This window comes from Saccopteryx leptura, unplaced genomic scaffold, assembly GCF_036850995.1.
Source record: "Saccopteryx leptura isolate mSacLep1 unplaced genomic scaffold, mSacLep1_pri_phased_curated manual_scaffold_16, whole genome shotgun sequence".
Classification (NCBI taxonomy): domain Eukaryota; kingdom Metazoa; phylum Chordata; class Mammalia; order Chiroptera; family Emballonuridae; genus Saccopteryx; species Saccopteryx leptura.
The window spans coordinates 2,242,370-2,266,619 of NW_027095698.1; the positions used below are offsets into that span (position 1 = coordinate 2,242,370).

Sequence of the window (24,250 nt, forward strand, 5' to 3'; positions counted from 1 at the left end):
CAAGATAACCTGGACATGTTATCTTTGAATATATGTATCCTGATTTATTGATGTCACCCCATTAAAAAAACAATATTATTAAAAGAAAAAATTTTTAACAAGCATGCTATGCTTAAATTTCATTTTTTGAATTGACAAGCTTAAAAAAATCACATATTACAGCCATCAGTAATACAATGTTCACATAGATCATATTAAGTAGGAATTTTCTAAACAAAAATTATGTGATAGGCACTTTAAGTGAACATATGATGACAAAAATAGTGTTGCCAAATATATTTTGAAATAAGACCTATAATGAAATGACTTACTAACAATGTATATCTAAGGACCAATATAAAAGTATTCATCATCCAACAAGTAATTTAGGAAAATCTTTCTTAGTCTAACTGCATAATTTAAGCAGCACATAAGTTGCTCAAAATAAACTAAAAAATCCATCTATCTAAATTAAATATATATAAAATATATCATAAAATCAGTAGTTCATTATAGCCTGAGGAAAAAAAGTTTTAAACTCTAGATTTAATCCAAGCTTTTCTTATATTCATTACATACAAAATTATAAAAAGAAAATTACACTATAGAAACTATAAATTGTAGAACATATAAAAAATTAGCAACTATATTACAGTGCAGTCATTTTATCCTTTTAAATTTTCATAGAAAAAAGTTTCAAAGGAACACCAGGAAAGAAAGATAATCATAAATATATTAAGAGACTAATAAAAAGGCAACTGCAATAATGTGTTCTGGGTGAGTTAAACATTTAGATTACAAGACTTAAGAGAAAGGGAAGGGTAAGGAATTATAACAAAAGGGAAAAAATAGATCTAATTCTGATAATTTTACTAACAAGAAAGAATGCCCAATAATAAAAGCTTCTGTAAAAGATTTCTATTCTTGACATTAAATCAAAATAAGATGAAAAACATAAATCCTTGGGTATATTCTAGAAAATTCTAATAATAAAAATAGTAGTTTTGGGGTAAAAGTAAGAAATCTCTGAATATTTTAACAAAAACTAGGAAAAATACTTAGTTTTAAAGAGGAAAAAAGTTAAAAATTAAAGAATCATAAAAAAGCAAATGGTAGAACAGATGAGGATCATAGCAAAACTCAACCTTAAGCATAGGAGAGTAATTTCTTTAAAAAGTCTTACAAAAGAGGTGAATTGTTAACAATACTAATATTTTATTAATACTTAAGTATAATAAAGGAAAAATAACGAACATTTGTTGATATAAATAACCCTTTATCCTGTGTTGACATCTTTATTTCCCATTTTTTATCATCCTTCCATCATTATATTCAGAAGTTATAAAAACACTGTTTTTGCACAGTTCATGAATTCTCAGGGAAAATGATAGCAGACTAAGTGAAAGCAGTGGCAAGAAACTAGACATTAGATATAAAAGTGCAGAACTCAAAGAAGTACTTCTCGGCCCTGGCCGGTTGGCTCAGTGGTAGAGCATCAGCCTGGTGTGCAGGAGTCCCAGGTTTGATTCCCTGCCAGGGCACACAGGAGAAGTGCCCATCTGCTTCTCCACCTCTCCCCCTCTCCTTCCTCTCTCTCTCTCTCTTCTCCTCCCGCAGCCAAGGCTCCATTGGAGCAAAGTTTGCCTGGGCCCTGAGGATGGCTCTGTGGCCTCTGCCTCAGGCGCTAGAATGGCTCTGATTGTGGCAGAGTGAAGCCCCAAGATGGGCAGAGCATTGCCCCCTGGTGGGCATGCCGGGTGGATCCCGGTTGGGCACATGCGGGAGTCTGTCTGACTGCCTCCCAGTTTCCAACTTCAGGAAAATAAAAAAAAAATAAAAAAAGAAGTACTTCTCAAAGAAAAAGGAAAATGGAAAAAAGAATAAAGAATTTACAAGAGAAGTAAAATAATACTCTGGAACAAATAAAAATGTAGTTATTAATATTACTTGAGGCTTATAACTGACTTTTAAAATAAGTTACACACTATATGGTTGCTTTATAAGAAAAGTCATTTTTGTGTTTGGTTTGCCTCTGTAATTGAAACTGATGACCAAGAGATTGTAGCTTTATTTCCTGTTTTCCTTTATGCAAAATATACAGTTATATTGAGTGGAAGCATTTAAATAAATTTTTAAAACTTTAATTATAAAAGTATTAAGACACATAGCTTTTAAACTATAACTTGAAGTGTTAAGCTACTAGTTAAACTGATAGGTGTCCACATTATCCAAATTGTTAGAGCAGGACCTCATCCATCAAAGAGCATTCATACATTAACAACAAAAACATTCCTATTAAGCTTTTATAAAACATAATTGACAAACCTCCTTCAGTTTTTCCATAGTTCCTGGTTCAGAATAAAAAGATACTGTTATTTATGATAAATAATGCCACAAACTCACTCAGGAAACATTTTAGCTTCAAATAGATGGTATGAAACATATCAATTTCTTCCTAACATACCCTACAGAATATTTCTCATCACATAAGAATTTTGTCTTTACCTTCATCAGATAATATTCTGCCTTTTCCCATACTTTTCTTCTCAAGGTTATTCAAAATGAAGTCTTCTTGAAAAACATGAAGCAGCTGGGTTTTTCGGCCTTGCTGAATGTAAATAAATAGCAACATGAGTTGACATACATGTTATTTACCTAATGATAAGTGGCCAGAAAAAATAATACTTACAAGTTTTGTAATGGGATCTAATGCGATAATGCATCCTGGCCTGGCTGTTGATTGTTGACTTATGATGTTAAACACTTCACCAACTATATGTTTGGTTGTTTTAGGGGGGGAAAAAAGGGATATCTCCTTTATTAAGCAATTAAATTAAAAAATAATAACATAAAATGTCAAATTTCAGGCATAATAAATATGTTTGAGTGTGGCTAAATAAGTTAACAAGTCTCACTATAAACATTCTAGGACTTTACCTTACTAGGGAATTACGTAGAAATGAGTAAGAATTACAACTCAGCTGGTACACAGATAAACAAAAGAAATGCTTGGTGATTTCAAGGGGGAAAAAAGTATTTTATATCCATAAATGTGAAAGATTGACTTTCATCTCATGGAACTGTTCTAAGAATTGATGCTTTTTAAGCATTAATTTTGAGATGAGAAGGACAGAGCTAAAGAAACAAGTTGATAGACTGCTTATACACATATGCTGACTTCTTCAGCCACTTATTCCTGACTGCTATAGTCAAGGTCATATTGTTAAATTGAATCTTCATCATACTTGATCTATCAGCACCATCTGATCCTGGAGATCACTCCCTCCTCCTTGAAATAATTTTCCCCACTTGTCTTCCCTTATACACCACACTCATTCCACTTTTAACAATGGAATGCCCCAGGGTTCAATCCTATCATTAGTTTCCAACTATATTTTCTTCCTTAGGTGATCTCCAGCTCCACAATTTTAAATTTAGATTCTGAAAACTACTTATTTTATCTTCAGACCAGCCTCCCTCTAAATTCCAGACTAGCCCTACTGGATCTTAGATGTCCAACAGGCATCTCAAAATTAACATGTCTAAAGTCAGGCTCTTGAATACCCCTGCTCCTCAAAATCTGCAATTTATACAAACCTCTCATTTTAATTTACGGCAATTCTATTTTTCCTAGTGCTCAGTTACAAATCTTGAAAGGCATCCTCTTTTTCTCACACAAACCCCATATTCAGTCCAATCCTAACTATTCAATGTTCAAAATCCACCCAGATTGGATCAATTCTTATTTTTATAACTACTGCTTGCTACAATTCTAAATCCCTTTGACTCTCTCCTGGATTACTGTAATAGCTTCCTGATTGATCTGATTCCACTTCTGCTTCCCTTGTCTAATCTATACAGCAATCAGAGTAATCCTTTTGAAACCTAAGTGAGAACATATCACTGACATTTTCTTCAATGGCTTCTATGTTATTCAGAGTAAAAGCCAAAGTTAACCATAATTGCTGATGAGGCCTCATATGGTATGGCCGGCCTAACTCTCGGACTCGAACCAGACTATTCTCTGGCTGCCTCACTTGCTCTGCTCCAGCCACATGGTCTCCTTCCTGCTCCTTTACATACCAAACATGTCCTGGACTCAGGATCTTTGCCCTGGCTGCTCTTTATTTCCTGTAATACTCTTCCTCGAAATATCCCTATAGTTAGCTTTGTCATCTCCTTCAGGTCTTTACTCAAATGGAATCTTTGTAATGAGGCTCTCTGACCAGTACCTTACTTGGCGCTCCTTACTGCTTTAGCTACACTGTTGCTCTCCATGGTATTTGTTAATATGATATAATTTTACCGTTTTCCCCTATACCCCCTCATTAGAATATAAGCTCAGATTTTTTTATCCATTTTACACACATCTAAATTTCCAGCATTTAAAATAATTCCTGAGCCTGACTAGGTGGTGGCGCAGTAGACAGAGTGTCAGCCTCGGAGGCAGAGGACCCAGGTTCAGAACCCCGAGGTCATCAACTTGAGTACAGGCTCATCCAGCTTGAGTGCAGGCTCACCAGCTTGAGTTCGGAGTGGCCGGCTTGAGCGTGGGATCAGAGACATGATCCTATGGTCACTGGCTTGAAGCTCAAGGTCGTTAGCTTGAGCAAGGGGTCTCTGGCTCAGCTGGAGTCCCCCGGTCAAGGCACATATGGGAAAGCAATCAATGAACAACTAAGGTGCTGCAACTATGAATTGATGCTTCTCATCTCCTTCCTATCTGTCTGTCCCTGTCTGTCTCTTTTACTCTCGCTAAAAAAAAAAAAATCCCACAAAAAAACCCCAAAAAAGCTATACATGTGGTTTGAAAAAAAAGTTTGTTCTGCAAAACCTGCATTAAAAATAAACATAATTTAGGAATAAAACAGGACTAGAACAGACCACTGGCATCTATGCAATTATGTAACCAGGGCATTAACAAAAACATTAATTGATAGTTGAGGAGACAGCTCCAATCTTCTAAACAGAAAGCTCAGTAGTTTTCTCAGGGAATATTTTAAAATACCAAAACCAAAAATGTGAAAACACTGGCTTGCTGGAGGTGCTGAAACAATGCAGATGGTGGGTTGCTATTAGTTTGGCACAGGAAGAAATGCAACCTATATCATAAGACAAAAGCTTTGCAATGGTGTTTAAAAGATTGCTGCTTGTACACAACCGAAATGAGAGCTTTTTTCTTTCTTGATTAAGATTAAAATTCCACTCCTGTTATTTCAGCTCCCCTTGACGAGAGAACAATTGCAGATGAAGCAACATAACTCTCACATTATACTGCCATTAGTTCTAATTTATCTCTGAGCAAAAAGTACAGTATTACAGAAACTCATATTATAGGACACTAGACTTTCTTCCTGAATAAATGAAAGAAATGACTTCTTTTTAAAGGAACTTAGAATCACTGTAATGGTACAATGCAATTGTGAAAAAAATAAAATAACTAAAAAACATACACAGGTATTACTGGGGAACAATTTTTTTTTTCATTTTCTGTTGCATGAGGTTTTAGAACTGTTTCTATATATGTCTGCATCGCTGATTCCAAATCTGAAATCCGTTTTTTGGTGCATGCTCTAGTTTTTATGCAATTTTATTTCCTTTTGTTACAGTTAATGGCATGCATTGGTTTTTAAATTGGAGTTAAAGGGCAATGACTCTTCGATTGAACATAACCACAAGGCAATTCATGTTTTACAAACATCACTTTAACATAATTGTAGTTGTTTTTAATGTAAAAGTTATTATCTGATAAAAAAAACACCCTCTGATTTTGTTTTAAGATTGAATCATGGCTTCTTCAAGTAGGCGTAACTGTAAGAATAGTCCTGACACCTTCTGTTATATATGTGGCTGTTACATACTTCAACATCAAAGGCGAAATATTTCATCATTTGTGACACATGCATATATTGCCTATTTTCAAGTTCCCCTTGGCGATCAAGACAAGAATTGGGCTCTTCATATTGTATGTCATAATTGTGAGGAAATGCTTCATGACTGGACAAAAGGAAAACGCAAAGGAATGCCTTTTGGTATTCCCATGGTTTGGCATGAACCTAAAAACCACAGCAGTGACTGTTATTTCTGTCTGTCCATACAAAGGACATCGGCAAGAAAAAACAGCATATGACCACATATCCTAATATTCCTTCAGCAATATGACCTATCCCACACTCTGAGACACTCCTGGTTCCAGTTTTCAATGGTTTTATTTCTTCTAAGGATGAAGAAAGTGAACATGGTGATCAAGTGTATTTTGATAAAATGCATGAGGAAATGGTTGTAGAATCTAAAGGGACTTCTTCTGATGCCAAGCAGTCATTAACCCCTCAGTAGTTTAGCCAACCCGAATTGAATGACTTAGTAAGAATGACATAAAAATTGTCCTCAACTTTCTGAAGTATGAGGAGCATAACTGGATCATTTGTGTGGATCTTGAAATGGTAAATTTCCTGCTAGGACAACAGAGAGGTTTCACGAAGTATCCTTGCTTTCTGTGTTTGTGGGACAGCTGAGCTCAGGAGAAACACTGGACACAGAAGGAGTGGCTGAAACGTGAGGCTCTGGAAGTAGGGATGCAAAATATTGTGAATGAACCTGTAGTTAATCAAGACAGGATCAATTTTCCACCACTTCACATCAAACTTGGCTTAATGAAGCAGTTTGTTCAGGCTTTGAATAGAGAAAGTGAATGCTTTCAACATATTATTTCTGCTTTTCCTGCCTTGTCCTTCGAGAAGATAAAAGCAGGTGTATTCGATGGACCTCAAATTCGAACCCTCATTCGTGACGAAGAATTTGCCAGGAAGATGAATAAGGAGGAGAAAGCAGCATGGCAGTCTTTTGTGGCAGTTACAAAGAACTTCTTTGGCAACAAAAAAGCAGAAAACTATGAACTTCTGGTTCAAAGGATGCTGTTGGCTTTCTGCGACATTGGATGGAACATGAGCGTTAAGATTCACTTCCTGAACAGTCACCTTGATAAGTTTCCCGAAAATCTTGGAGCTGTTAGTGATGAGCAGACTACTGCTGGAGCATCCAACGAGATTGTCCTCAACAAGTACACAAATGCAAACTTTTGCCTGAATAGAATTTAAATTGGTTTTGTGCAAATTTTATAATTAAAATAAGTGTTTTAATATGTTCTATTTTGAAATTGTAGACCAGGGGTAGTCAACCTTTTTATACCTACCACCCACTTCTGTATCTCTGTTAGTAGTAAAGTTTTCTAACCGCCCACCAATTCCACAGTAATGGTGATTTATAAAGTAGGAAATTAACTTTGCTTTATAAAATTTATAAAGCAGAGTTACAGCAAGTTAAAGCATATAATAATAATTGCTTACCAAGTACTTTATGTCGGATTTTTGCTGTTTGGCAGAATAAACCTTTATATAACAACTTATTATAGTTAAATCTATCTTTTTATTTATACTTTGGTTGCTCTGCTACCACCCACCATGAAAGCTGGAATGCCCACTAGTGGGCAGTAGGGACCAGGTTGATTACCACTGTTGTAGACAAATTCTGATGCAATCATATCTTTTAGTGTATTATTGTATTTAATGTATTATATAAATTACTATATTTTCACAAACATGATGCCCAAGAAGACATTCTACTTCATTATGTTAAACTAAATGTTGAAAATTTTACAAATAAAATAAAAACCTAAAATCTTGAATTGCAAAAAACTATAGTTTACAGAAAAAAACTAATGTCAGATTTGAGATCAGCACACTCGAATTAGGTAAGAACAAGTGTTTTTGTGGATGCAACAAAAATTTTTTCCCCAGTGTTATAAATTATGTCACAATTTTTGAACAGGCCCAATAAGTATGAATTAAGTGTCTAAAAATCATATAATATGCTTAGTTTTGAAAGCTATTTACTTACAGAAATTTCAGGATTGGAAAGCTCACATAGAAGTTTCTTGGCATCAGTAACTGCTTCATATAATCTCAGGTATTGTCCACCACTGGCTACAAAACTCGCACTAGGAGAGTTGCAGTATGCACCTACAAAGCAATTACAAACAGTTAAAAGTCAACTCTTAAACAATAATGTCCAAAATTTAAATTTATTAAAACAAAATCAGAATGCTTACCTAAACAATAACTGGGTATAAGAGTGGGCAGCCATGCCACATTGGAAAATGCAGAAACATGAAGAGAATTAATCCGGGCAAGCTCTGAAACACCTCCAGAAAAAGACAATGGCCCAACTGGATCAACCCTCCAAAGAATTAGTTCACTATAAACTGCACTGGGGTCCTGAATTTTCACATCAACAGGGCTTTTCTTCTGCTGTGCCAAATCTTCAGTATTTACAGCATCATTGGGTTGTTTCTGGTTATCAAGATCTGGTGTCCTTAATGCATTATGGTGTGATGTTGTCAATAATAATGGTAATACTGAATGGCAAGCTAAATCATTAAGATGAAAGCGATGACCACAATATCTGGATTTGTGGGAAATACTGAGAACTGCAGAAAAAGCAGATTCCTCGGCAAAACTGACTAGCCACTGATTCAGAGAGCCATCAGCATGCTTTGAAATCATCATAACATTAGGGGTAAAAATACTTAATTTTAAGCTATTAGTTGATTTGCTGTGGCCAGAAGAGATAAGCATTGATGCGGAACGTGTGAGGCTAGGAGGCTTTTGTTTCCCTTGCTGAATAGCCAAGTCAACATTCTTGGTACAGGCATACATCACTATGCTTTTACAGAGAGAGTTTGCATCACCTGTGGGGAAAGCTACAGGAATTCTGGAAACAAAGGACACCTAGAATTAAGAAAGTGAGCATTAGAACACATGACATTTTATAAAGCAGTATTACAAAACTGTACCCACATTTAAAAGGAAGTAGCTCTTCAGAGATCTTAATAATAGTACCTGTACTTGACGAAACATACCAGGCTGGTATTCATCCAGCCAATCCACATGCCAAACCAGCAAAGAGCCATCCATGGGATGTATACTGAATAGCATGTCTGCATTTTTACTCCATTCAGACAGAAGTAGTTCAATCTGATGATCAATGGCAGCTGATGGTAATGGTATAAAACTTGAGTTCGGTACCATTTTATCACCACTCAATTCATTCTTTTCATGATTTATTTTCAGATCATCAACATCATCATCCATTTCTATAAGCAAAAAGGTTCATGAATCAAGTAAATATAATCAAGCTATTACTCTAAATAGAGATATATCTTTAAAAATGCATTCAAGATGAAAAACATAATAGTTTTCATAAATTAGAAATGGGCTCCCCTTTAGAAATAACCTTGCTCCAGGAATATAAGGCCACTATGGTTAATGGAGTAATCAGAAGGGCTTTAGACCTGAGTCAGTGGAGTACTGGTAGAAGGGTTATTATTAAACAGGAAAATAGGTAAACTGGTTTCTAAACCCAGATGTATACTACAATTAACTACTTAGCAGTGAGACCCACTAATTCTCTGGATCTCAGTTTTGCTTATGATAAAATGAGGTAGTTGGAGCCAGCGCTATAATTGTGGGCTGAATTTTAAAAATACATTATTGGAATGTAATTTTCACTTTTTTCATAACTAAGATTTACCAAATCCCGAGTCTGTTATACCACCTATCCTCTAGGTATATGCACTTATAACTGATAGGACATTTTATTTTATTTTATTTTATTTTTATTATAATTTTATTTTTTTAATGGGGCGACATCAGTAAATCAGGTTACATATATTCAAAGATCAACAAGTCCAGGTTATCTTGTCTTTCAATTATGTTGCATACCCATCACCCAAAGTCAGATTGTCCTCTGTCACCTTCTTTCTAGTTTTCTTTGTGCCCCTCCCCCTCCCCCTTTTCCTCTCCCTTTCCCCCCTCCCCCCGTAACCACCACACTCTTATCAATGTCTCTTAGTTTCACTTTTATGTGATAGGACATTTTAAACAAATACATTTACGGTGCCCAATTTTCAGATTTTCTTCAACACATAAGTAATTAAAAATAAACTGGTATAACAACTTAACAAAGGTAAATATGTATATTCTGGCCTCTATTCAAATACCCTGATCCCTATTCCTGTTTAGGAATAGAGAGACTTTCATTTTTTTTTTTTTTTACAGAGACAAAGCGAGAGTCAGAGAAAGAGATAGACAGGGACAGACAGACAGGAACGGAGAGAGATGAGAAGCATTAATCATTAGTTTTTTTGTTATTGTTTTTTTTTTAATTTTTTTTTTACTTTTATTTATTCATTTTAGAGAGGAGAGAGAAAGGGAGAGAGAGACACAGAGAGGGAGAGAGAGAGGAGAGAGACACAGAGAGAAGGTGGGGAGGAGCTGGAAGTATCAACTCCCGTATGTGCCTTGACCAGGCAAGCCCAGGGTTTTGAACCGGCAACCTCAGCATTTCCAGGTCGACGCTTTATCCACTGCGCCACCACAGGTCAGGCTTAATCATTAGTTTTTCGTTGTGACACCTTAGTTGTTCATTGACTGCTTTCTCATATGTGCCTTGACCGTGGGGCTACAGCAGACCAAGTGACCCTCTGCTCGAGCCAGCGACCTTGAGTCCAAGCTGGTGAGCTTTGCTCAAACCAGATGAGCCCACGCTTAAGCTAGTAACCTCAGGGTTTTGAATCTGGGTCCTCCACATCCCAGTCCAACACTCTATCCACTGTGCCACCACCTGATCAGGCTAGAGAGAATTTTTTTTTTTTGTATTTTTCTGAAGCTGGAAACGGGGAGAGACAGTCAGACAGACTCCCGCATGCGCCCGACCGGGATCCACCCGGCACGCCCACCAGGGGCGACGCTCTGCCCACCAGGGGGCGATGCTCTGCCCCTCCGGGGCATCACTCTGCCGCGACCAGAGCCACTCTAGCGCCTGGGGCAGAGGCCAAGGAGCCATCCCCAGCGCCCGGGCCATCTTTGCTCCAATGGAGCCTTGGCTGCGGGAGGGGAAGAGAGAGACAGAGAGGAAGGAGTGGGGGGTGGAGAAGCAAATGGGCGCTTCTCCTATGTGCCCTGGCCGGGAATCGAACCCAGGTCACCTGCACGCCAGGCTGACGCTCTACCACTGAGCCAACCAGCCAGGGCCTAGAGAGACTTTCTTAAAAGAGACTCTCTAAAATGTTAGACTGTTTACCAGATTTTAAAAATTGGTCAAGACATACAAATCATTAAGAAAAAAATAATTCAATAGAAAATCACGTAAAGAGGAAGAAGCAGCAAACTACGAAAGGGCTAAAATAATTCTGGTCAATTTGCATTCAAGAAAATGCCAAGTAAAACAAGTTGGCATTTTCCTCATATTGGCTGGCAAAACGTAATATAGTATATAGTATAATAGCAAGGACATGAAAAAAAGATATTTGAATGTACGTAGAGGAAGTATAAACTGGTAAACATTTCTGGAGGTCAATTTGGCAGAAGTTACTATGCTGTACATCTGAAATTAATCTGAAAATAAAATTTAAAAAGTTAAATTAAAAAAAATATAACAGAGCCTGCCCAGTGGTGGCACAGTGGATAAAACATCAACCTGGGGCTCTGAGGTCCCAGGTTCAAAACACTAAGGTTGCTGGCTTGAGTATGTTTTCATCCAGTTTGAGAGAAGGGTTCCAGCTTAAGTGCGGGGTTGCTGGCTTGAACATGGAATCACAGACATGACCCCATGATTGCTGGCTTGAGCTCAAAGGTAGCTGGCTTGAAGCCCAGGGTCACTGGCTTGAGCCCAGGGTCACTGACTTGAGCAAGGGGGTCACTGGCTCAGCTGGAGCCCGACAGTAAAGGCATGTACAAGAAGCAATCAATAAACAAGTAAAGTGCTGCTACTATAAGCTGATGCTTCTCATCTCTTTCCCTTCCTGTCTGTCCATCTGTCTCTTTCTTGAAAAAGTAAAAATAAAATAAAAAAGAAAGAAAGAAAAAAAAACGTATGGCAGAAATTATCGAAACTTATTGAAATTTAAAATGTTTATACCTGGCAATTCCATACTTAGGAATCTATGCTATACAAATTTAACACAATGATGAAAAGATGTGTCATTGTACCATTAATCAATACAGTGAAAAACAATTTAAATCAATTTAAATACCATCAATAAAGTTTTCTCTTAACATTGAATACTCAGGCGCTATTAAAAAAGATGGAATTTAAAAAGCAAGTTGCAAAACACTATTTTTGGTTTAAAAATGAACTCTCATAGTAGAATTTTTTAAAAAAACTGCCTATATGAATACGTGTGTAGGAAGATAGAAAAGAATAAATGTAGGACACTCAATAATATGGAAACTTTAAACCTATCTATACCATTTGATTTATTTTCCTAATGAGCATGTACAATCTCATAATTAAAACTTTTTAAAAACAAAAAGATGTATGAACCACAACCTATGGCAGAGATGGCTAAGTGGCCACCACAAATCTGTGCTTCCTACTTCTTAACACGGAATGGCTGGTGATCCAGTCAGGATAGAATGGCTGGTTATCCAGGTCAGGGACCGCATGGAGCCTGTAACTAGCGCTTTCCAATGAAATAAGAAAATGATTATGTGCCAATTCTGAATCAAAATTGAGAAACAGCCATACTGTCTCCTCTCTTTACCAACTGATTAAAGCTAAAAGCACAAGAGTTTTAGGTCCTAGTGTAAAGCTTCTCAAACTTTAATGTACATAACAATCACCTGGAGATTTCCTCAAAGTATGGGCTCTTACTTAGTAGTTCTGGGTAGAACCTGAGCTTGTGCCTTTATTTATTTATTTATTTTTTTAGAGCAGCAGGAAGAGAGAGAAACAGGAACATTGAGCTGCTCTTGTATGTGCCCTGACCAGGGAATCAAACCAGCAACCTCCACACTCCAGGAGGACATTCTGACCAACCAAGCCATCTGGCCAGGGATTAATTATTTTTTTTTTAGATTTTATTTATTCATTTTTACAGATAGAGGGGAGAGAGAGAGAAGTGGGGGAGGAGCAGGAAGCATCAACTTCCATATGCGCCTTGACCAGGCAAGGCCAGGGTTTCAAACCAGTAACCTCAGGGTTCCAGATCGATGCTTTATCCACTGCGCCACCACAAGTCAGGCTTAATTTTTTATTTTCTTTTATTGATTTTTAGAGACAGAGAGAGGAAGGGAGAGAGAGTAGATGTGTGCCCTGACCAAGGATCAAACCCACAACCCTGTTGTTTCTGGACAGTGCTCTTAACCAACTGAGTTAATGGGCCTGGGCCAAGATTGTGCATTTCTAACATGTTTCCAGGTACTGCCAATGCTGCTAGTCCACAGACAGTCCTTTAAGTGGCAAGGCCCTAGGGGGTGACTAAGCCTATGTATGGAGATGTGTGAATCACTACATCACTAGTAGAAGAAACAGGAACCTAGAACAGGAACACATACCCTAAATCAGGGGTCCCCAAACTTTTACACAGGGGGCCAGTTCACTGTCCCTCAGACCGTTGGAGGACCGGACTATAAAAAAAAACTATGAACAATCCCTATGCACACTGCACATATCTTATTTTAAAGTAAAAAAACAAAACAGGAACAAATACAATATTTAAAATAAAGAACAAGTAAATTTAAATCAACAAACTGACCAGTATTTCAATGGGAACTATGGGCCTGCTTTTGGCTAATGAGATGGTCAATATCCGGTTCCATATTTGTCACTGCTAGCCGTAACAAGTGATATGATGCACTTCCGGAGCCGTGACACATGCGTCCCGCATTACCGAAAGTAGTACTGTACGTGAGCGCCCCGCGCTTTGTGGCACCGCCACATACAGTACTCCAGGAGCCATCCTGTGCTCCTCTCACTGACCACCAATGAAAGAGGTGCCCCTTTCGGAAGTGCGGCGGGGGCCGCATGCGGACCACAGGCCGTAGTTTGGGGACCCCTGCCCTAAATTACTAAATGAGCTAGTCCATGTTTGTATTAATGCAATGGCAATTTTGAAGTTTATTTCTGACAGTGGCTAGTGTTTCCCTATTATTAAAATGTTTGCTATTTTGAACAAAATTTACATTTTTTATCCTTCATAAAGCTTTACCTTCATCAGATTTTACATCTGTCTGATTCAAGTCTGCTACACTGGCCTCAGAAGATGGCTGTTCAAAACGTTTTCTAAGTTGCTGTAAAAAGACTTCCATGGACAAAGTAAAATGTAACTCTTTATTGTTTAGCCAGTGTACCACAAAAGGTCCACTCTTCTCTTCATGTTCACTTAGAGTTAAAGATGTAATAGAAGGAAGAAGTGGAATGTCTGTAAAGAAAAACAAAAACACAATTAAAATTTCTAACACAACATCCAGGTCTCATTTTTTATTGACTGCTCCATTTATCTTTAAACCTCTGCAATACATTTTTTTAATCTATAAATAAGACTCTCAATATAAAGTCTGCCACTTATTATTGATAACAGATTTAATGGTAAATTTAACATACCTATTATAAAGGAGATAAAATTATATATTCTAGCTAATGTATAATAATTTATTTTTATATTCATATATTTTCCTTAATTCTAAAAAATTCTCATTGAGAAACATTTGTAATTTGTAGACATTGTAATAAGTCTTAATTTATATATACACTGTGTTAAGAAACATATTTTAACCTGATCAACCAGGCAAAACTCATCATTATGACATCAAAGGAATCAGTGATTTAACTGCACAACAACTTTCCTTCTTACTTAACAGACTGAAATTTCAACTTTTTTAATGACCCCGCCCATCAATACAACTCTAAGACACTGCTTATTTATTAATATCAAGATTGATGTTGGAAAGTGAAAAATTGATGTTCCCTTCTTATATTCAAGAAAGGCATTCAAGAAGAACCAAATCAGCTATAAAAATATTGTCCCCTGGTATTACTTTCGATATAATTGCTAAATTAAACATTTTGAAGTACAAATTCAAAGTAAGTTATGACAATCCCTAATTAATAGAGGTGAAGAAAAAAATTTGTCTATCATATTAAATGACATCTAAGTGTAGCTCATGCTGGTATCTGCTGAAGAGTAAAGGCTGAAATAGATTCAGGGAATGTAGTCTAATTCTATGCTTCCTGAGAGCAAGGATCACATGTTTTTATCACCCTTCTTTCTCCACTTCCTGTCACTATCTTCAGTCCCTATACTGGCACTGACTAAACATTCAATAAAAGCAGTGAGGGACTTAACTGCCCATTCCATTGTTTCTAGGTGATAAACACTAATGCAGGGATTAAGACAGTGGCCTGCAAGAATCCTAATTGGTAGAGTTTTCTGATTTTTGATTTATAATCAACCCCCAAAAAATCAGGAATGCCTCTGGTAGATGACAGACTTAGTTGTTAAGGTACACAAGGAGAGACTAATGCTGGCTTTTAGTAGAAGCATTCTGGTTTTAAAAACAAAACAAAACAAAAAACACATTTCCTTGTACTGACCTCACTTAAAGAATTTGATTTAAGTCATTTTTTTATGAGGAACGTTCATGGAAAGAATATCAAAAACAGAACTAAGAGAATAGGCTCTTACGAGCTCCTCTCCTGTTTCTATTTGGCAAATAAATAAGGCCAAACCTGAGAGAGGGGTTTTAAATAAGAAATAGAGCATCCAGAAAGGTCATTACAAAAGATCTATAATTTCAGGAAAAAATTTTGTCTGTCTACCTGCTAATAATATTTTGCTTTGATTTGCTCTGTATGTAGAGATTTTCTTTAGGGACCTACAATCTAAGGAACATTTTAGATATTTCCTTATTGAAAGGAAGTCAAAGAGATGCTCCACTGGAAGTAAGGCCCTTAGCCTTTTCCAAGTGAGAATTCAAGCTTTCTATAATCTAAAAATATTGTCTTTTACTCAGAGAGACTCAAAATTATTCCACAAATCTTAAAGTTACCTCTGGGTATTATAAACTTTGTCAGAGTGTGTGTGTGTGTGTGTGTGTGTGTGTGTGTGTGTGTGTGTGTGTGTGTAGATACATTTTTTCCACTGGTCTTTATTTTTAAATTATTTTTACATTGAAATTATTGCAGTGACACTGGTTAACAAAACTATATAGGTTTCAGGTGCAACACATCTTATATACACCGTGTTGTCAATGTATATATTTTGATAAAGGTACTGATTTTTTCCAAGCCTGTATACCTTTTTAACAAAAATAATAGCACTCCCCTTTACAGTTTCTTGGCTCGTGAATTCTTTTAGAGCTGGGACTGTTGTCAACCAAATAAAAGAGAATCATCAAATACTCTTTATTCCTACCACAAGTATCTCTACATTTTAATTTATCAAAGCACTTGTCACTTTTATTCATATAACTAATGGATCATATTTATCACTGTTTCTTTGAAGAATGCAAGATAGCAAATCCAGTGTGCTATAGGAAAATAGGTGATGTTAAATTTATGCTTAAGAATATCCCATCAAAAAAAAAAAAAAGAATATCCCAAATACATAAAAACTTCAGATTAATGCTTATCTTCTGGGAGAAGTAGGGTGCAAGAAAGATGAAAAAGGCTTTTACTATTCATTTTCTATACAGATGGCATTGATGATAGGCAATTACTGTTTTAATTTTTTTCCCAGTAATATTCTATGGTTCTACCTTAAATGTCCCAGCTGTGATCAGTTGGGGCTTATTTATTTATTTATTTGTTTATTCATTCATTTTAGAGAGGAGAGTGAGAATGAGAGAGAGAGAGAGAGAGAGAGAGAGAGAGAGAGAAAGGGTGGAGGAGAAGGAAGCATCAACTCCCATATGTGCCTTGACCAGACAAGTGCAGGGTTTTGAACTGGCAACCTCAGCGTTCCAGATCGAAGCTTTATCCACTTCACCACCACAGGTCAGGCCTGTGATCAGTTGGTTTTTAAACTCACAGAAAATATTTCCTAAAATGAGCACTTATTTTCATCAAATTTATAGACAGATCCAGATATTCTAGATCTGTCAATCTAATTGTACATATTTGACTACAGAAATGAGATTCTTAATTCTTCCAGTTATAACTTCTATATATCTCTGCTCTATTTCAGAAATGGCTCCAAAGATTAAGTACTACCACATTGGTTTTTTTTCGTTTATTTCTTTTTTTTTTTTTGTATTTTTCTGAAGTTAGAAGCAGGGAGGCTGTCAGAGAGACTCCCGCATGCACCTGACCGGGATCCACCCAGCATGCCCACCAAGGGGTGATGCTCTGCCCATCTGGGGCGTTGCTCTGTTGCGGCTGGTGCCATTCTAGCGCCTGAGGCAGAGGCTATGGAGCCGTCCTCAGCACCCGGGCCAAGTTTGCTCCCATGAAGCCTTGGCTGTAGGAGGGAAAGAGAGAAATAGAAAGAAAGGAGAGGGGGAAGAGTGAAGAAGCAGATGGGCGCTTCTCCTGTGTGCCCTGACTAGGAATGGAACTGGGGACTTCCACACGCCGGGCCAATGCTCTACCGCTGAGCCAACCAGCCAGGGCTCTACCACATTGGTTTTTAACAACTACACAATAATTATAAAATCCTAATCTGTGATAAGTATTAACTCTGATCTTAATTTGTGAATACATTAATAAAGTATCTCAATGGCTTATCAAGATCTTAAATCACAAACCATATATAGCCTTAAGGAACAAAGAAATAAACAAAAGTCTCATTTTGTGTAGCTAGTGAGTTGGCTATAATGAAAAATTAACAAAGAAAGTCACCTTCAATTTTTTTTTACCTATTTAAAACTAAAAAAATAACTTATTATCAAATCAATCTACTCAATTCCAAAAACCTTTTCTGAACAGTGCTCATTACCCGTGGCAGGGTTGATGCTGGTTGCGATATGAAAGTGGCAAAGTGCATTAGCATGCAGCGGAGCGTTCCTGTGGACATGATGTGGGTCCTGCTGATGCGGCAGGTATCCCGTGTGTGATACAAAGGCCAGAGATCTCCTCCGACCTCTACGGAAATGTCTCAGATTGACCTGTGTGAATAACAAAGTAAAACTAATGCCTATACTGTCATAAGGACATATGCATAAGCTATACAGTATTGTTAGACATTACAGATATTCTATTTCAGATGAGTTTATATGTACAAATAGCTTTCAGTAGTTTTGTATAGCAAATTTGAAACCTAAAGAAGCTTAGAACTTAAACTGACCTACTCTGAAATATCGCACAATACATTACAATTTTATTTGGTTTTATTTCCTGATAATTAATTTTCTGAACTTTAAGTTTTGGTTTTACAATAATGTGTCTGTGGACAATGACATCTCTATGTATACTGTTTTCTTTGTATCCATGGCTTACTCCCTATGACCACAAAGCACTGTATAATATTACCATAATTAATTAGGGTGGTATTTCATAATTTACAAAGCATTTTCAGATAATCTCATTTGATCCACTGCATAATGGTCCAGGAAGACATTGCAAATATTGTTATTCTCATCCTTCAGATAAAATAGTTTATACAGAATTCAAGGTCTAAAAGTAGACAGATTCCTAACTGTTGAGTCTCCATGTATTATATATTTAATAATATTCTGAGTCATTAGAACACTATTATAATTCATAAAGTTGTTCCATAATCATAGCATTCAAAGATAAATCATTTTTAGATCACTTTGTTTTTAGTATTAAGAATGAAAAGAATCTGCATTATTAGTCTATGTTCAATTAGTACAAACATCAAAAACTGACTTTTACTTTCTACACTACTTAGTAAAATAAATACTTCCAGTTTTGAGAAGATCTAAAGATAATCGTAGAATAGAATCTGACAAAACTACTCTAATCATTCCTGTAATTAAGACAGGACAAAACACCCCAAATTCTAAAGAAAATTAATAATTTTGAAGTCACACCTTTGCTTCCTCAGACTTTGTTATTTTAGCTAAGATATGTATAAGCATCCTTTTTTTATAATTAGTTAAACTCAGATTAACTTCATGATTATAATAGCTGTTTACTGTAGACAAAATCCTTAAGGACATATTTTAAACAAAATAAAACTGAAAATTTTTTGAGATTTTCCTAAGACATATTTTTTAATAACTATCCATATGACTTTGAATATTATGACCGATATTACAAAAAAGGCAATTCCATGTACAAAATGTTTTAAAATTTGTAGGAAATAAGATCTAGCGAGAACACTCACATTAAAGTATTTTGAACTCGTTCTTTACTGGAAGAGTTTCTCTCCAAGTTATTTGTTAAATTAATTGGTTCGGTCCAATGGTTGATGTCACCTCCATGTAGTAAACAATCATTTGGTAAAAATGTCTCTACCCAGAGACGACACACATTATCTTTGCAGCAAGTCAACAGTACATTACATACAGAAGCCCTAAGGAATAAAAATATTTTAGAGGCAAAAATATAAATTCCCATAGTATCACATTCTACAATGTTTCTATTATAATGCACACACACAGCTAAAGTACCAATGAAGAAAATATCAATGCACATGTATGCAATATTTTTAGTCAAAATTACAACTGAGTGGGTATTTGATTTCATCACAACAAATGCTTGCTAACCTATTTCTTTTCTGCCTAGAATTTGGTAGTTCTTTTTTCAATAATCTAAGATTTTCCTTATTGCTAAAGAATAAAGACTGAAATTGTGCCATAATCCCTCTTAAAAAGAAAAACACCCAATTACATCTATTAAACTTTTTAAATTTTCTGATCTATTCAGTGAATGGTTATTTGAAATACTTCATAATGATTCATTTTTACTTCCTGTGCAGGCACATGCACATTGGTGATTAACAGGCTACATTAACTAGTACACTTATTCTCTCCTTGCCTAACATACATGCTGAAAGCAGTCAAGTGTAAGAACAGAAAATTAATGAGGAAAGACGTACAGCCACCTCCTCCCTGAATCATTCCTGATTGTCAGTGAATTTACTGTCTTGCCACCCCACAAAATAAAAGCAAAACTAACTGCACATATATTAATAAGCATTTGATGCTTATGGAAGCATCAAAATATGAGGTTGAAACCCCATCAACAAAAACTACCTCCTATTGGGACACTCTGAAATTTTAGAAAAAAAAGTCCCAATATCCTGTAATAGACACTCTTTCAAACATATTTTTTTAAAAACAATCAGTAGAAGACTTCTATCAAGTAACTCAGTACGTTAAACTAAATAAAAAGAAATAAAAATATTCTGTAGCAGTCGCTTTGTTAAATATGTCTACCTGATCATAAAAGAACCATAGCAAAGGGGAAGAAAAGGGAGACAGCATGTTTTGTCTTGGTTGCTCTTCCCTTCAGCTTTCCTCCTCTATGCTCTCATCTGTCTCCTTCCTGCCCTCTTCCTTCCCTTCTCTGTCTACTCTTCTTTCTCCCTTGCCACCCACTCCCTGGGCTTCTCTCCTTCAATTCTCAGCTTCTCCTCTCCAGACTAACCTTCCTTGCTATCTCTCTGCCTTCTTTCCCTTTACCTCTCCCCCCTTCCTACTCCTTCCTTCCTTTTCAAACTATTTCTTCTTTCCCCCTCCTCCATCCTCTCCCTCCTCCTTCATTTTTTTCTCCCTCTTTTTTTTTCCCTCTAGTCCCCTATGCCCTTCTTCTATCCCCCTTCCTTCTCTGTTTCTCTATAATACATTCACACACAGGCAGTGGCAATGAGATCAAGAGTAAACAAACAGAAACAGAAGAAAATATATCAAAAGGAAATATGGAAAGTTCATGGTTCATAGTGCCAATCGGTAGTGCCAACTGGCAGGATGGAAAGGCTTACCAAGGAAAAGCAGAAAGTAGGAGACTAAAGGGCTAAATAGACAGCAGTAAGAAAAGGCATAAGAACTTAGGCAAGGGCAGCAAATTAAGCAAGAAAGGTACACAACTCAGAAGCAAGAAGAGGGCTTTGACCCTGAATGGGTGACCCCATGTGATTTTCCTCACCTTACAGGATAGCTAACCTTACAGACAGTCAGTGTAAACAGCTGGCAGGTAATATATAGGCAGAGCATGTAAGAAACACTCTGATCTGTTTGAAGCATTTCTCTGGCAAAATCTTCCTTTCTCACTTCTTCATTAGGATATCTAATGCTTTCTTCAATGGCATATCATACTCAGGTATAGCCAAAAAATAAAATAAATAAAAAGGTATAACCTTAGAGAAGGCAACCATGTTATGGGTGTATCACCCCTCCTATTTTGATGTAACAACAGGATAACACAGTTTGAAACTAGTTGTCTACACTAATTTTGGGAGGTTTCTAGAGGATATAATCAAATCTCCCAATCTGTCCTACATTTTCAATTTTTTAATTAGTAAAGAAGTATATGCTTATGACAAACACTTCCCCATTATTCTCTCAAGCCAGCAGTCCCTTGCATACTATTACCATTTGGTTGAGTATCTTAATTTTATGTGAAAAACAAACTTCCCATATTGCCCAGAGAAGATGCCATATCTTTGATGGGATGTCTCTCATTCTCATAAGAAAGTAACAAAAATGAAAATGAGAGAGCTCAGGGAGATTAGCTGGTCTTAAATGACATAGATCCAAAAGTAAATTTCTGGAGACCTCTAAAAGATGCCATAACTAACAGAAAATTATAATTATATATCACAGCTCCCTATGATGCAAAATTTAGTTGTTAAGAGCTCTTGGGGCCTTTTTGCCAACACTGAGTGAACTAGGTTAGGAGCAGACCTGATTTCTCCTAAAAGATACAATATTTTTAAGCCTCTTTTTTTAGAAGGCTGGTAGCCTAAACATCAGTGAATGAAAACAATTGGATATATTAGAAGAAATTAACCTGTGAAATGATGTAATCTTTCAAAAGATACTTCTAAAAGGCTCACAGTTCATGATGATAGCTATTTTTACTGTGATGATTTACAACTTTTAAAGGAAGAGTTAACATATGCCACAGCTCAGTCTATTCTAAACACATTTTTACATGTGTGGGCAATGATCTTAGAGTTACTAAGCAATAGTTCTCAAAGTAAAGCTGGGATGAGGGGCTTTTGGTAACAATATAGGTTGTCTACAGCACTCTTCTTTAGCCCAAAGACTGACACATCCTCCTAACAACAGAAGCATTACTGTTTCCAGAGTATACTACTCATATTCTTTCCTATAATGGGGAGCTGGGGTAAGAATAATAACTGTCACACCAGAAAATAGCTCAAAAGCTAGGTAAAACAATAACGGATACATGTTATTATACATTTGTCCGTAGAATGCACAACACCAAGAGTGAACTGTAATGTAAACTATGGAATTTAGATGATAATACCGTGTTTATATAGGTTCATGAATTCTAAGAAATGTGGAGAATGTTGACCTGAGGGGAAGCTATGCATTTCTGAGAGCAAAGGATATATAGGAAATCTCTATACCCTCCCCTCCATTTTGCTATGGACCTTAAACTGATCTAAAGAAGTCTTAATATATATATATATTATATTATTATATATATATTGTAAATCTGGGTATATTCTGCTGCCTCAGAAGAACAAAACTGAAGTCAACAAATGGTCCAGGCACACTACCACAGATCAGTTTAGGACACTACAAGTCATAAAGGGAAAAACTGTACTGCTCCATGGTATGGTCAAGTTGAAAATGGCCATGTGAAATAAAAAAGGGATTTCTATCCATACTTAAGTAATCTCCATAACTTACTAAGTACAGGCAACAATTCAATGGGATATCAAGTCTTGTAAGTGCTACAGGGAAGAAAGGAAGTGCTTGTATATGCACGTATAGGTTAAACTAATACCTAGTTCAGGGCATCTTAATGTATAACCCACTCTCTTTTCCTCAAAGATGTTGGATATAATTAAATAAATGTTTGAAGTCTCTTGCTATGTCCTCTCAATAAAGCTAGGGGTTGTTTGTTCTTGCTTTTTTTTTAACCGGAGGAGATACACATAGACGGTACTAGAAAAAGTAATGAAATTTGAAAAAGTCCATGCAAACAACAATATGGAGAATAAGTAAGGGATACAAGAATTGGAATCATAACATAGAGAAGAAAAAGATGTACAACTCTGTAGAAGTAAATTATACTTTCACATGGCTTTCCTCTTAAATGTCAATCACAGCTGACCTGTGACCAGAAGTTTGCAAGTCATGGACTATCTAATATTACTTGAATCTTCATAGGTAAAAGTCCTATACCTATGAATTTTCAAAGTAAGAAAAGTAGTCAAAGTCCCAAAGATGATGTTTTCTTAATACATGAGAAAAATTACTAATCCACTGACCTAGGCATATATTTTCTGGTTTTATGCCAGGAAAATCCATTTACAGCTCAAGGATGGGCCAGATATACAAAAGAAAAGTCAATTTCCCCTTGGAATTGTTTTTCTGAACTTTTATCTGGAGAGGTAACAGCTGTCCGCCAGTTTTCTACATTGTGCCATACCTTTAAAAGACAGTCATCCGAAGAGAAAAAAACAAACAAACATGGAAAAACATCCACATCAGATTTAATGATTAAGTTAAATAGCAAATGTAAGATTTTTCTCTCCAATCACAGAAACAGGGATGGGAAAAGGGGTTGAGCATGGAGGAACTGAGAGGAAAACCTCTGATTCTGATACTTTTGTATTAGCATTCCTTATGCAAGGGTTGGTTCAAGGAAAATTCTAGTTACCATACAGTATGGAAAATAGAGTCATTCAGAAAAGACTGAAAGATAAGTTACGGGTTCTTTTTCCACTTACCCAAATATCAAATAAGAAAGCATTATCACTAACAGATTTACAAAGACTAATAATGTCTGAAAAGGGCAGTTTTCATGAATTATCACATGATGTACAAAGAAAATATTGAAGATGATAATAAGCATTTAAAAACTACTACTATATAAAATAACCTAAGTAAAATAAAAATTGCACCTCCTAATCTGGGAAATAAGGGAACAAGAGAGACTAAAATGTACCAGGTTTTACTCTTAAGCCATAATTGCATTCCCACCTTTAAAGTCAATCAGAATAACAGCTCCACTCTCCCCTAAAAAAAACCTCACTGAGGATTTAGAGTACATATCTCATATTCTTAACCTGCAGAAGGCTTTGAGCAATGAGAACAGTAACTTCAGTTGTGCATTAACTGCTCTGTGAACCAATAATAAAAAATAAAATATTTTCAAAGAAATACATTATTCTAAAATCAATAGGTAATGACAAAGAAAATTATTACAAATGTCCTTCTAGAACAGTGGTTCTCAACCTGTGGGTCGCGACCCCGGCGGGGGTCGAACGACCAAAACACAGGGGTCGTCTAAAGCAATGAGAATACATTCTGAATCTAACTGTAGCAAA

General features: G+C 36.2%; 1 protein-coding gene across 1 annotated transcript in view; it reads right to left on the reverse strand.

The window, feature by feature from the left end:
* Positions 1-24,250, reverse strand: part of LOC136386841 (dmX-like protein 1) — a 114,940-nt gene that overhangs the window by 83,628 nt on the left and 7,062 nt on the right. The window contains 9 exon segments of the mRNA XM_066357968.1: positions 2,485-2,587; positions 2,669-2,751; positions 7,872-7,997; positions 8,087-8,765; positions 8,877-9,130; positions 14,027-14,239; positions 17,753-17,921; positions 19,102-19,294; positions 23,189-23,368. Of these exon segments, the coding sequence (XP_066214065.1) occupies positions 2,485-2,587; positions 2,669-2,751; positions 7,872-7,997; positions 8,087-8,765; positions 8,877-9,130; positions 14,027-14,239; positions 17,753-17,921; positions 19,102-19,294; positions 23,189-23,368 (2,000 nt within the window).